General features: G+C 44.3%; 1 protein-coding gene across 2 annotated transcripts; it reads right to left on the bottom strand.

The window, feature by feature from the left end:
- Nucleotides 1–641: 641 nt before the first annotated feature.
- LOC120838987 (lysine--tRNA ligase) lies at nt 642–13420 on the bottom strand. Of its 2 annotated transcripts, XM_040500544.2 has the most exons (13): nt 13348–13420; nt 12567–12697; nt 10782–10935; nt 8988–9247; nt 8634–8716; nt 8379–8482; nt 8138–8263; nt 6774–6893; nt 5246–5408; nt 4981–5154; nt 3887–4185; nt 3333–3476; nt 642–1362 (listed from the first exon to the last, which is right to left on the bottom strand). In XM_040500544.2, the coding sequence occupies exons 2-13, from the start codon at nt 12692–12694 to the stop codon at nt 1273–1275; spliced, it is 1845 nt and encodes a 614-aa protein (XP_040356478.2). In that variant the 5' UTR covers nt 12695–12697; nt 13348–13420; the 3' UTR covers nt 642–1272. The 2 variants fall into 2 exon arrangements, with proteins under 2 accessions (XP_040356478.2, XP_040065094.2); XM_040209160.3 differs by lacking the exon at nt 12567–12697.
- Between the last annotated feature and the right edge of the window lie 69 nt (nt 13421–13489).

Below are 13489 nucleotides of genomic sequence, written 5' to 3'. Positions count from 1 at the left end.
CTCAACCAGGTTCGACTTTTTGGAACTACTTGTGAAAAGTTCGACAAAGGTTAGACTCAGGTTAGACTGCTATGTGCATGCGCAACAGGCTAGCCAATTGGTTTCGGATTGGAAGATGATGGCTAAGGGATGAATTAAGGGCAGCACTGATTGGTTATTTCAGTTAATACAGTAAAAAGAATTAAGTTATTAACTTCTTCAGTGATTAGAATTAGTTTCTTTTAATTGCAACTTTTCATAAAATTAAAATAACCCTTTGCATAGAAAAAAAATTCTCCAAACCTATACATGCTTGTATCAAGGTCGGGCCACACTGTCCACAAAGTGGAACCGGTTAAATTTGGTTAAAAGTTTGAAGGTTCGTCGAACTGGTTCGAACCAGTGGAACCCAGAAAGTTCAACCTAAAAATCCGGTTCGACAAAAGTTTGTGACACCCCTACTTAGCACCACCACATAAACTGCCTCGGTCAATGGGTCTTTCGTATTGTGGGTGACCACATATGTGCACCTTATGATACTTAAACTTTTTCAAAAGAACTTGCACACATTCACTTGTTCTTCCACAGCATTCGAGAAAGCTGTCTGCACAACAGAGATCTAGATCAGCAAAGAATGATAGATAAATACAAATAACCAGAGCTGAGAAAGTTCACACACTTTAATTTCAGATTGTATATTCTGCAACGAGGGTAGCAAAGTTTACAAACCAGGGATATGCCCAGTTTTTCGTTTCATCAAAAGCAGCCAGCCTGGCTGCTTCTGGAAGACCGAGGTGCCAGGATTGAACACACAGTTCAAACCTGTGCAGAATCATGGCCCCCACATCAGGAAATAAAATTATGAGCTATGAGCTTGAAGAAAGCTCTTCACAAAACGAAGACGATAAGTTAAAGTTGTGTGGCATGAGGTGCTAGCATGTTGGTCAATACCATATTTACTCAAGTGATAGCCGCACTATTTATGAACAAGACCCTTCCGCCTACTTTCCAACAGAACACGTATACAGCCAATCATTGCGTTGCGCATAAATAACATAGCGAATCACCAGATCGAGAACACGATTCTCCATACAAATGCGATTTTCACAGATGGTATCTTTGCACGAAGATGTTATCTCTGTCCTGTAAACAGCTGGAATCATGGTGTCGATCGCGGTGATTGGCAATCTGCGTGCTCCGCGGAAAAGCGGACCCTTAGGTTTTCTCCATAAACAGTGTGGCTATTACTCGAGTAAATACGGTAGCCCCGCTGGCACATTACACGGCCTTCAATTATTTCTGAGAGTCATTGTGCTCTGCTCCTTCCTCATGACGATGCTTGTTGGGGTCATCTGGTTTCATTGCAGGGAAAAGCAGCACCTCCTGTAACACAAACATCACAACATCATTTGCCTACCCCCAGCAACATCAAGCAAAACACTCTGCACAAAGGAAAATTAAAGGTTCGAAAGTGGAAGGAACCGAAAAAGAGACATCATCTCTGTTTTCTCTTTCTTTTCTGACGTTTCCACTTTTGAACTTTTTCACTTCTCTTAGTTCAATCTCAAAGTAATTTATACCGTGATCATGGAATACATAGTCACAAAGAGTCTCAGCGATTAATTTTGAGGTGTGCCAAGAAACAAAAAAAGGGGGGGGGGGGGGTTTGTGTTGAGTTGATTGGGGGTTAAAGGCACATCAGCATCTAAGGCTATAATGTGCCAAGAGTGTGAACTATTGCAGAAGAAGGGTTAAAGGGAAGAAAGAGTTATAGTAACTGGTGACGTGATAAAACTATGAATATGCATGTGTATAAGTGTAAAAGATATGGTCACGAGTTTGGGGTGGAAAATAAAATCACAGTCGGTGTATAAGGCCAATATCAGTGAGAAACTTAAATATGCTATCATGTGAAATGAGTGGTTCATCACCTAGAAGCAGGGCTAGGTGCAGTGGGACATGTTCTTTATATAGTTGCGCGAAGTGTTTGTGACGGTGCACAGCCTCCCACCGAGCCCAACAAGGGGATAGGTAATGTGTCATAACAAGAGTGGCTTGACTGACACAGTTACACTACCAGTGCTGCCTGGAAACAATAAACAAGTGTGGATCTGGGCGAGGGTATCTGTCACCACCCAAGGTTAGCACCTGCAGCGGCGTAGACTTTCCATTTTCCCCAGGAGGAGGGGGGGGGGGTTGCTACGCATTACCTTTTCGCAAGAACTGGAGATTGAAGCTAACGAAAGCACACTGGGATTCCATGTATTTTGTCAATAAAGGCAACGTGGGCGTTATTTTGTTTACATGCCACTACTAGAAGCTCGTTACATGGCATGTAAACAGCGTCTCGGTAAGGATCATGGCCCGGGCCCAAGGGGGGGCTCTGCTCTGCCCCCCCCCCGGATCTCACCAGGGGGGGCACGAGCCCCGATGCCACCCCGAAGTCTACGCCTATGAGCACTTGCCACCGAAGAAGGTGAAATAAGAAGGAAGAGGAGAATAAGAAAGGTAAAGAAAGGAGAGGTCAAGAAAGGCGACTAACTGAATCATTCTGGTCGGGCCAAGCGAGGAAACCCGTCTACGAGAAGCAGGGGTCGAAGTGATGTATTGCCTTGCCTGGGGGGCCCCGAAGGGTCCAAACATACCCCAGGCTCAGCTCCCCAACCACCAGGATGCCCCCTTCCCCGGATACGGATTAAGCCACACACAGCCAGGCGTGGGTGGGCAAATCCACACGGTTCGGGTTTGTAGTGCCGCGACTCGCTAAGAACCTTCTAAAGTAGATGCCCCCTGCGTGTGGGCACGGCAGCCCACGTGGCTGGGGTCCGTGGTGACGCCACTCACCAAGCACCTTACACCTAAGGTGTAAGTGCCCCCTGTGAAGGGGGGGGGGGGGGGGGGGGGTGTTAACAGGAGTTGCCTTAAGTCAAAGAAACTGTAAAGGACCGGCAATAGAGTGGTTTCAGTAGTAAAATCCTCCCAGCCTCCCAATTGGCTCGTTTGGTACAGCTGAAGAGAAGCGTGAACAGGGACAATGACAGCTGCCAAAAATATATGTCCTTGAGCGAAACAATATTTAATCAATGAACATTCCACCCAAGGTCCTTCCAACTGAGCTTCAATTCCGCCTGTTTATTTTCCTGTCTGCTACAACATGTGATGCTTCAAATGAGAGCCTGACATCACCACAATAATGATGTTTAGAGAAATTAGACCAAGCATGCATATTGCCACTAACAGTAAGCTTTTTTCTTTTTCTGCTCCACTCGCCAATATACAGCGAAGTCTTATTTCAGGGACCTCAACTAGAACACTATGTATAATTAACGAGAACCTGTAGAAGAATGACTCGCCTTGATGTTGTTGGAGTCGGTGAGGAACATGACCAGGCGATCGAGGCCCATGCCCCAGCCAGCTGTTGGAGGCAGGCCATACTCCAGAGACGTGCAGAATGTCTCGTCCACCAACTGAGCTTCATCATCACCAGCCGCTTTGTCCTGAAAGACCATTGTCCTCTCATGTTCAAAATACATCACACCTTTTACCAAACAGTTAGATCTTCCTTGTAGCTTCTCCCATCTTCTCGAATTCACCTGTTTACACAAAAGTCCCCTCATACAGAGAGGCTCCTCACATTTTCTAACTTTAATATCAGAGACAGCAAACAGGTGCAATTAGAAGCCTGAAGTCCCCTTCATAGGGCATGTTTTGTATCCGTTTACCACACACAACTAGTTTCCAACACCTAATAACTTTTTTGGGCCCCAAATCAAGAATCAGTATCATGTTTCAGCCGACAGGATAGGCAAAATCTCGACTCAACATCTCACAAATAAAGAGCGTAAATTTCCTCTAGAAAAGAGCACTTCCGGACATCCTCCGAGACGAAGAGAACCGAAAGACTGACCTTGGCCTGCTGCTCAAAGCGCTGCCTCTGCACCAGGGGGTCGTTCAGTTCCGTGTATGCATTGACCACCTCCTTGCGGGCAATGAAGAGCTCAAAGCGCTCCGTGAGGCCCTTAACGGACCGGTGCCACTTGGACAGCGGGCTCATCACTTCCGGGTGGTCGCACAGGAACGTCGGGTTCACAAACTGCTCCTCCAGGAAATGGCCCACCAGCTTGTCCAGTAGCCGGGCTGGCGTGCGCGGCGGGGTACACTCCACCTGGTGCTTCACGCAAAGTTCCGACAGGAGGGACGTAGACTCTGCACAGCAGAAACACAAAAGAAATGTTACAGTTCCCAAGAAAAAAGACATCGGGGAAAAATTGGCAACCTAGTGCACACGACATAGAGAGAACAAAAATAGAGTATCACATAAATAAGGTTCAAAGATTTTAAAGTTTTTTTTTTTTTTTTTTTTTTTTTCTTGTAAAAATTGAGTGTTTGTTTTTTTGTTTGTTTTTTTTTTGGGGGGGGGTTTAAGTTTTCTCTTATAGATTCAATGTTTTTTGTGTAAATTGGTTAAGTCATAACCAATTTACACAAAAAAACACCGAATCTGTAGGAAAAAAATTAAACCCCGAAAAAAAATACCCCCTATTTCGAGAAAAACAATAAACTCCGAAAACGCAGAACCTATACACATAAGCAACTTTTTTCTTAACGATTTTGAAACAATTTAAAATTCTGACCAGAAATGTGGGTAAGTTATGAAGTATATATATATAGAGTGATCCCAAGAATCCCTTCACATCTGCATGTATGCTTGCTACCATTACGTGGCTGCAGTCAACAGTTGAACCCACCATAGTGATTCGTGCGACATGCCGCTGACCAAAGGTTTCGTAGACAGTCTTCTCGTCAGATGCCCTCCGACCCATTTGAAACCCCACAACATAATTCCCAACGATCTAAAAAAATTCTCTTGCACATTATCTGCTGCTTATAAAACCTGAATCCCTCCATACTCCAATGTGTGCAAGCATTACGCCGAAGACAAGAAACTGTTTATAGAATACAAAAGGCACAGACGACTATCGTGCTGTCCGCATGCCTCACCTGGAGAGCTCAGGTTTTCCGGCGAAGGCAGCGGGGTCCCCAGGGCCTTCTCGAGGTCGGGAAGCATCCGCACCCGCCGGAACGGAGGAGTGAAGTCGATCTCGACAGCCTCACCGTCAGGGCCGTCCGGATGGTAGGTCACCTTGTACGATCCTGTCAGGGACTTCACCATTCCTGACGAGAGACCGAGCCAAACCAGAAGTAAATGCAGAAAATGCCATAGAAAATACAAGAACCTGTCGCGGTCAGCAATCTCAAGACCCACCGGAAAGCATGACCTCGGTCATGTCCATCAAGTCGTTGTAGTCGGCGTAGGCCATGTAGAACTCGCAGGTGGTGAACTCAGGATTGTGCGTCAGGTCAATGCCCTCGTTGCGGAACTGGCGTCCAATCTCGTAGACCCGATCCATGCCACCGACCACCAGCATCTGTTGCCAGGCGACCAAGAACTGCTCCTCAAGCTTCGCTCTTAAGTTTCACCCCTTTTCCAAATTACTTAAAGGCAACTCCACTCAATCCCAAGAATTTCGGGGTAATGGGTGATTCCACATTGTCTTCATTTGTTTTCCAAAAATTTAAATATTTCCCGTGTCATCTTCCTTTGACGGAATCGCAAACCGAACCCGAAACTTTGGCTGCAGCGCGTCCTTTGTATCTCAGCTGACTCTGCATCCAACACCACTACGGCCTGAGCACATCATTTATAAATGCAGTCAAAGTTTGTAATCAAAATATTATCTAGAGTGAGAAGGGGGGGGGGGGGGGGGGGTTGTTACGTCAGAATTCACTATATTAACCTCTGGTGCAGGCACGTAGCCAGGATTTTGTTTCGGGGGGGGGGGGGGGGGGGGGGGGGCCTATGACAAAATGCTGTATAAGGGGGAGGGGGGACAGGATGTCCCAGCAAAATGGAAGATTTTGCTGGGACATCCCCCCCCCCCCCCCTGACTACGTGCCTGCTCTAGTGTACTCCTGGTGCAGCATGTTCCTATATGCTGCAACCAGTGCACAGGCGCACGCATGTCCCGTGAACTGTTAATCATGCCGCTAGAACATCTGTGAGCTTTGCCCAGAAAGGTAAAAACAACCCGAAATAGAAATGCCTCCGACAAAGTTAACTGTGCCACATATCACAGGCCAAATTTAGCAGATTTCGTTGACTCGGTACATCCCAAAATTTGTTGGCCATTTTAATAAACACTTGGAGTGAATTTCTGTAATATTTAACTTCTGAACTTCCTAAAAGATACTAAAGACAACTCCATCAGTCTCTCTATAACAAAATTCAAGCAGAGTTTCCCATTCAGAAGCCTCTAAGAACATTGAGGAGGTGCACGAAAACCTTCTTTTGAGAACAAGTCTCTTTTCAAATTCAAGATGCGTCCACTCAGAAAGAAATGTGAAATGCTCAAGAAAAGGGGATCCTGGCAACACATAAGGCAAGCACCACTGTTGGCACTGACAGCATCTTCCATCCCGCATCAAGAACTCAGAAGAGCAGACAGAGAAGAGTGGCACGACTGGGCATGAAAACAGTGAAACACATAATGTGCCTTCCAAACAAACGTGAGCGAGCGAGGTAAGAAAGACAGGCAATTAAAGGTCAACATCACAGTCGACATGCACCGGAACACTGTGAAACTTTTGAGATGGCATCAGCACTTTCATGTCTGGAAAATATGTGATAGTTTCAATCTCAGGTCACAACCACGATGCCTTTAGACTGTGGCAGGATTGCAACATGGACCAGTAGACAAGAACATTTGAAAGCAAGCGAAAGAATGTGGCCCAACCTTCAGGTAGAGCTCAGGTGCAACCCGCATGTAAAGGTCCATGTCCAACTCGTTATGGTGCGTGATGAACGGCTTCGCAGTGGCGCCACCAGGAATCATGTTCATCATGGGAGTCTCCACCTGTCACCAGATGCAACAAAATGACACGAGACATTTCCAGTAACTCCACTCACACACCAAGGAACTATTCCTTCTTTACAACAGTGCATGCTAGATATAGGCACCAACACAAAATCGGCTATCTCACGCTCTACTCATACGGATTCCTGTTAAGAAGGGACATATACCGTACCAAAATTTCAAAAATTTTTTGGAAAATTTTAATTTTAAGGTTTTCGGATTTATAGTCTAATTATACACCCTTACACTAAATTTAATAACCATGTGCCAAATAGCTAAATTGATATAAAATATTTTCAACACATTGTGAGGCAGTAACAAAGTAAAGGAGTTCAATGTTTGAGTGCATTTTTCTCAGTTCAACTTTTTGCTGCAAATTTCATACGAAAGAATCTTTTGTTCGAAGGTAAAAGTATTCCGATACTACAATCAACATGTTTCTGAACTGAAATTTACTGGGGAATTGGGCTATCTACTTTAATTTGTTTTAAGTTGAAGTCCTCATTGAGAAAAAATATGTTTTCAAAAATTGACATGGGACACATATGCATCTAATATTTCGAGGTAATAACTTTTCCTGAATATTTTCATTTGAGTTATAAAAACTAGATAGCCCGAAGTCCCCACATCCCCCACTTTATATTCAAGCAGTCAAAATGATGCTTAATAGCTTCATTTGCATATCCTAGATTTAACGAAGAGTGACACATCTTCTCATGCAGGTATGTAAAGTTGTCCTAGAAAGCTGAAAGTTTGCACAGTACACCTACATTAAATCTCTCCTGCAAATTTCATTCCGAACACTTGAGTAGTTCTGAAGTTGATCCACTAGCCAGTGTCCCCCCTTAAACAAACATTTCATTACCTACCGCAAAATACCGCACAAGCAGCCACTTCGTTCAAGTGCCCACTATTAACATTTCCCAAACTTAGGAATTCTGCAAATTATATGTTAATGCCCGATTTGACTGGACAAGTGTATGTCTAGATTGATCCAGTTTTCAGCGAAAGTGGGGTGGGCACCCCCCGGTATTTTATGGTAGCTTGGGCCCCAGATAAGAATCTGTCCAGTACACTATGTACCTAGTAGTTTTGATCCTAGTAGCCTACCAGATGCAACAGAGAACTTGCTACAAACAATGCAATCACTTGTGCGTGTTAACCATTGTGCTCTGAATGTTATCACCTGCCATCGAGCAATGCTGCCACGCATGAAATGGGCTTTTCAGAAAAGAGCAACTCACCTCAAGGAACCCCATGGAGTCGAAGAACTTGCGGACATAGTTTACCACCTTGGAGCGCATAATGAATTTCTGTCGAACGTTCTCGTTCATGATCAAGTCCAGGTAGCGCTGCCTGAACCGAGTTTCCTGTAAGGGCCATGGCAAATATAAGTCATCACAGAAGTCACAACTTTGGAATAATGCGGACAGTAGAGGTTAGCAGAAATGGACTGATGGTTGAACAGCAAGTAGCACATCCTACCTTGTCCTTGAGACCAAAGTGAAGGTGTGGAAGCATGTGAAGACAAGGGGCCAGCAAAACCATTTCCACTGGGACAATGCTCAGCTCTCCCTTTTTCGTCTTGCCTTGAAAAAGAAAGAATAAAAAAAATATGGTAGATTAAGTGGAGGAAGTAGCAAAACCAACCCCTGCCAGAAATTGCCTTTTGTCCTTCAAAACAAATGTCCACTTTCTCCAGCTTGCATCCCACCGCTTGAGAATACTCTATGATTTCACCTGGTTGTCCAATGCAGCCAAGGATGTCTCCTCTTCTCAGTTTGGCATTCATCTTCACAAACGCTTCCTCCGAGCTATAATACCTGTACAGAAACAAAAGCAGAAATATTTATTTCCTTTGGTCACCACCGAGGACCATTCGACTGACGCCATAGAAAACCTGCCGAAAAAAAGTTGCAAGGCACCTCTTCTGTTCAGGATCCCACACCGAGTCAAGTCAAGTCGGCTAACCCGAACAACCTTGGCAGCGACAAAATGGTCAATTGCACAAACAACTGCCTCGAGCGAATGACTCTTAGGGTCTAATCGTCGGAAGTCACCAAACAAGATTCAGATGGATGGAAAGGAACTCACGAGGCGTTGGCCATGACCTGGATCTTGGTTCCTTCGCCGCGAAGGTCGTAAAAGATGAGCTTGGTCCCAGATTCACGCTTGGCGTGAACTCTTCCAGACACGGACAGCCGGACGTCTGTCAACACCTGGCCTGCCTCGAGCCCCTCGTAGAGTTTCACAAACTCGGTCAGAGACGTCGACACATGGAACTTGTGAGGGTACGGGTGATCCCCGGCCTCCTTGAGCTGGGCCACAGCCGCTGATCGCAGCCGAAAGAACTCCTGGAGCATGTGAAAAAAATGGCAACCTTCAAGTAGGGCGGGATATTTTGGGTTCGAATCCGGCTCCACACCATCAATGTGAAGCCGAGGGTAGCCCTTGGGATTCGAATTGAACCTGGTATTGTTCCGAATTCGAGAAATGGACGAGAAGCTAAAGACTGTTTTGGCGAGCTATCTTAAATCTTGAATACTGCATGCAATTTATTTTTTGTGGTTGCTCAATTTCTGCAAATTCCACAAATGAAAACAAAGATTTATATTTAAAAAAAATTACTGTGTACCTATACTCCGCGACAACTTTTCTTGGCAATGCAGTGGAAGGTACAGGCCCGCGTCCCCTCTCCCATTTTGAGTGTACGCAGGCTCTCCTCCTCTCCCCGGAAATGGGGGAGGAGGAGAGCCTGCATACACTCAAAATGGGAGAGGGGACGCGGGATGTACCTTTCACTGCATTGCCAAGAAAAGTTGTCGCGGAGTATAGTAAATAACCCTTATTGGGGTGAAAGAGGCACATGCTTCAGAATGAAGGCAAATCGCAACTGAAGTCGAACATAATTTATGTGACTAGCCACGAGTCTTTTTCGAGCCGCCTGATAAAGTTGTCTGGAGCTGAAATACCAATATACGTAAAAAATTGTCACAAAAAAAAAAAAAATAATAAATAAATAAATAAATAAATAAATAAATATATATATATATATATATATATATATATATATACATATAATTTGTAATGCCACCAGGCTTTAAGAGTATGAAAAAAGATAATCACCTGCTGCGTGCATCTGCAAAAGCTAAATATGGAGCCTGTTAACACCGCAGCTAGAGCTAGTTGGTTTTCCATGTTTTAGTACTTCACAGCGCATTTAGGTCTGCACTGCCGGGATTGCAGGTGTGCGGCACAACTACATAGTTGCACTGTGCTAGACCGAAGCAACAACCAGCTAGTAAGGGATAATAATTATAAAAAATAATTGAAGCGAAGCGTACTGCTAAGCTTGACGATGGATGCCCGTGAGCAGCAAATCTCTCACCTTATCTGCAAAGGAATTGGCTTACCTTACCTTAAGACGATAATCGCAAACTATTTTATGAAATCGTTCTAATAGGCGGAAAGGAAAAAAAATGACACAACAATTTCCAGATTTTGTTTTAACAATAAGAAAACCAAGACAAAATACAAAGAGTTGTGAGTTCAGTGCTGTGTGTATGTTTTTGTGTCTGTAATTGAGTGAGTGCCAGCTTTTGTGAGACGTTTATGCGCAGTGAAGTACTAAATATGAAGCCAAAACAATTTCTGAAAGTGAACTCGGCATATGTCAGTAGAACTTTACCTAAGGACACAGGCCAAAAGATGGCATCCACTATTCATGGTGATGCAATGCCATACAAACATTACATCAACCAAAGTTAGAAAAAAAAAAAAAGGAACACTTTAGAGTGAGATTTAGCCAATTGGCAGGTCCGGAGTTCTGGCTGAGGCGGTTGGAAACATCCAAGATGGTTAATAAAGAAGCCTACAAAAAAAACGCACATTGGGATCCATGGTTTCTTCATCCTGGGCTGCAGCTGACTCGGGCTTTGGCCCTCCGGCAGATGCCTTCTCAGACTCTTGCTCCCTCTTCAGTTTCTCCTTCTCTGCTTTTTCTTTGGCCTTCTGCTCTGCCTTCTGCCTCCGCTTGAGTTCGCTGCAATCGAATTAAGCACACACAAGGTGTACAAATGACCAAACTCATCAAATACTTCAAGCTCCGTATGCAAGAAACAATCCGGTATTAAGGCTATACTCTATAGCAAGGATGCCATCACCTTAGAAAGCACCATTTCATCTATAAATCTTTTAGAGCACACGAGCTATTTTATGAATGATAGAAACCAAAGACTAAGAAAAAAATAAGTAAAAAGCCGACAACATAGAGCTGTGAACATGTGAGCACGGCAGCTCGAGGGTAAAGCAGCACCAGTGACATCACTCAAACAATGGGTCATTTGCTTCAGGCTCAGGCATAATGTATATTTTTAGGTGCGTGCCTAAAAAGGTACATGTTCAGTCTCATCTGCATTTCACTCAACCCTATCTGAAATATCCGGACACAAACAAAAACGAAAACGGCCCATTAACAGTGCTCACTCCACTCTGCCGTTCTTTGTTTTCCAACCCTACTCAGTAGGCATAAGCATTGCTGACTAAGAAGGATGTTACCATTCACTAAAATGTCGCATAAGGTAATTCAATAGTTCCCAAAGATGCACACTACCTTCAGAAAGTGTACCAAGAGACCCTTAAGCACAACAAACTTTACAACTTTAACAAACAAAAAATTATCTCCTCGCAAAGTGCCTAAACACATTCAATGCTGAAACCATAACTGTCACGACTCGCACTTGATACTGCACGGATGTCTAATTGGAATGGTGTCACTACTACATCTAAGAAAACTCTGCACCAAATGTTGACTTCAACTGAAAGCAATGCAACTAGGTTACGAGTTGTGCCTCAGAGATCCCTCAAGGAAGGGACAACACAGAATTCAAGTACTGGACTTTGCGTCCCAGAGGCTATAATGGAACATCAAAGCCACAGGGAGCTAAAACAAACCAAAAACTGCTCCTTCTCTACAGAAGATTATAATTGTGAAAACTGTGCCACATAGTTTAACTCCTTGTTGTGGGAGATTAGTGTACAGTAAAGAAGCAAGACAGTAGTATCATGCGTGAGCTTTAATTATTCCAATTACATTTCTACAATAAGAAATTTTGATTTACTATGTTTCTGATGGATGCAACGCAGCTAACATGCTCTGTTGTTGGATCCCTATTGTTTTGTGAAAACACATTTCGTAGACAACTTTTCATGGACTTGCATTTCATGAATACGCTATGTTTCATGGAAGCTTGTTTCGTGGACACATGTGTCAGAGTGCTGCAAAGTTTCGTCAACATTTTTTTTTTTTTTTTTTTACTAAGTTGCTAAAGGTTATTTTGTGATTTAATGAGGCATGTTTACCCGTTTACCCAAGCCTAGAGGCCCACCTCCTCTCTCCCACTGTAAACCAGGCGAGACGCAAAATGTTTGTTGCAAAAACAGCAGGGTTGTGTTCGACAAAACGTCGCAAGGTCTGTCAATGAAACAACACGGAAAGTTTTCCAATGAAACAAACTGCCGATGAAACATTGCATGTTAACGAAATGATCTGTCGATAAACCATTGTTCGATGAACTGAATGCCAGTTTGTTGTCATTTTGGCATGGTCCTCGTGACATTGGACTTCTCCGGATAAGTGGGTAATAGGTAAAAAGATGTTGACCAATCACCAACCTCGAAGCCCGAGATGCCAGTCCCACAGTACAAACGCGACTTGAGATAGCCGACGGACAGACACTCGTCTGCCATGGGAGCAGACGGCTGTACCGTAGCAGGCGCTGGCACACTGGTCTCAAGGACATCACCTGGGCCGTGCCAGACCATTGTCTGAATTTTTGCATCATGATTTCTCGAGGTACTAGTTTCTAGTCTGTGTAATTTTTGTTGTTCACAAAGACAAGAGTAGGAGCAGTTTTCGCAATTTTTCAGCAAGGTCTTTGCTAGAAACGAAGTCATTCCGAAGTTTTTGTACGCCGTCATATCATGAACTGCGTGACTGCGGAACACTACCAGAAAGTTGCCCAATCGTATTACCTCGCTGCTTTGCATTATAGAAAAGGGGCGATACCGAACTCGCGCAATTCTTTCAGATGTTGCGCGAGAATATGCGCAGCAGTCTCCCCACAGCGTTGAATCGTCGTTGTAACGAGACATTCTAGCAGACGAACACCAACGCGGAAACGCTGTTCTGGAGAGAAAGGTTAAACTAGCAACAACAAAAGAATGACGGTGTATTTTCGTTTTTCTTGCGCTGTACGAGGACGCCGACACCACCTAGGACACGTAGTTATAAAAAGTGCAGATGATGGCAAAACACGTGGATACGCGATCGGCCATTTATGGTCCTTCCGATCGTGCCAACAATAACCCCATCCTTCTGCTGCCATGTACTAACGATCAAATAATAACATTTGCGCACTTCCTTTGTTGATTTAGTACAAATAAACGTGCTTACTTCTTGCTTAGCGGTGTGCCGGCATCAGCCATTTTTGGTGTTTGAACTTTGAACGCGTGTGCGTGTGTCAGAGGCGAGCGCCTATCCAGAGATCTGCCCGTGCCTAGATCTGGGGACAACGCCAGCGTAGGGAAAACCGCTC

Source organism: Ixodes scapularis, unplaced genomic scaffold, assembly GCF_016920785.2.
Source record: "Ixodes scapularis isolate PalLabHiFi unplaced genomic scaffold, ASM1692078v2 PGA_scaffold9__187_contigs__length_104089568, whole genome shotgun sequence".
Lineage (NCBI taxonomy): Eukaryota > Metazoa > Arthropoda > Arachnida > Ixodida > Ixodidae > Ixodes > Ixodes scapularis.
Note: the sequence above shows the minus strand (reverse complement) of the source record. Positions and strands in the feature narration are given on the sequence as shown.

Bases quoted from the DNA above. Each gene is read 5' to 3' on its own strand.
- LOC120838987 (XM_040500544.2), bottom strand. From the start codon at position 12,694: ATGTCCTTGAGACCAGTGTGCCAGCGCCTGCTACGGTACAGCCGTCTG. The intron at 5,155-5,245 runs GTGGGTCTTGAG...GTCTCTCGTCAG, and splicing joins GACCGAGGTCATGCTTTCCG to GAATGGTGAAGTCCCTGACA. The intron at 1,363-3,332 runs GCGAGTCATTCT...TTTGTGTTACAG, and splicing joins CCGACTCCAACAACATCAAG to GAGGTGCTGCTTTTCCCTGC.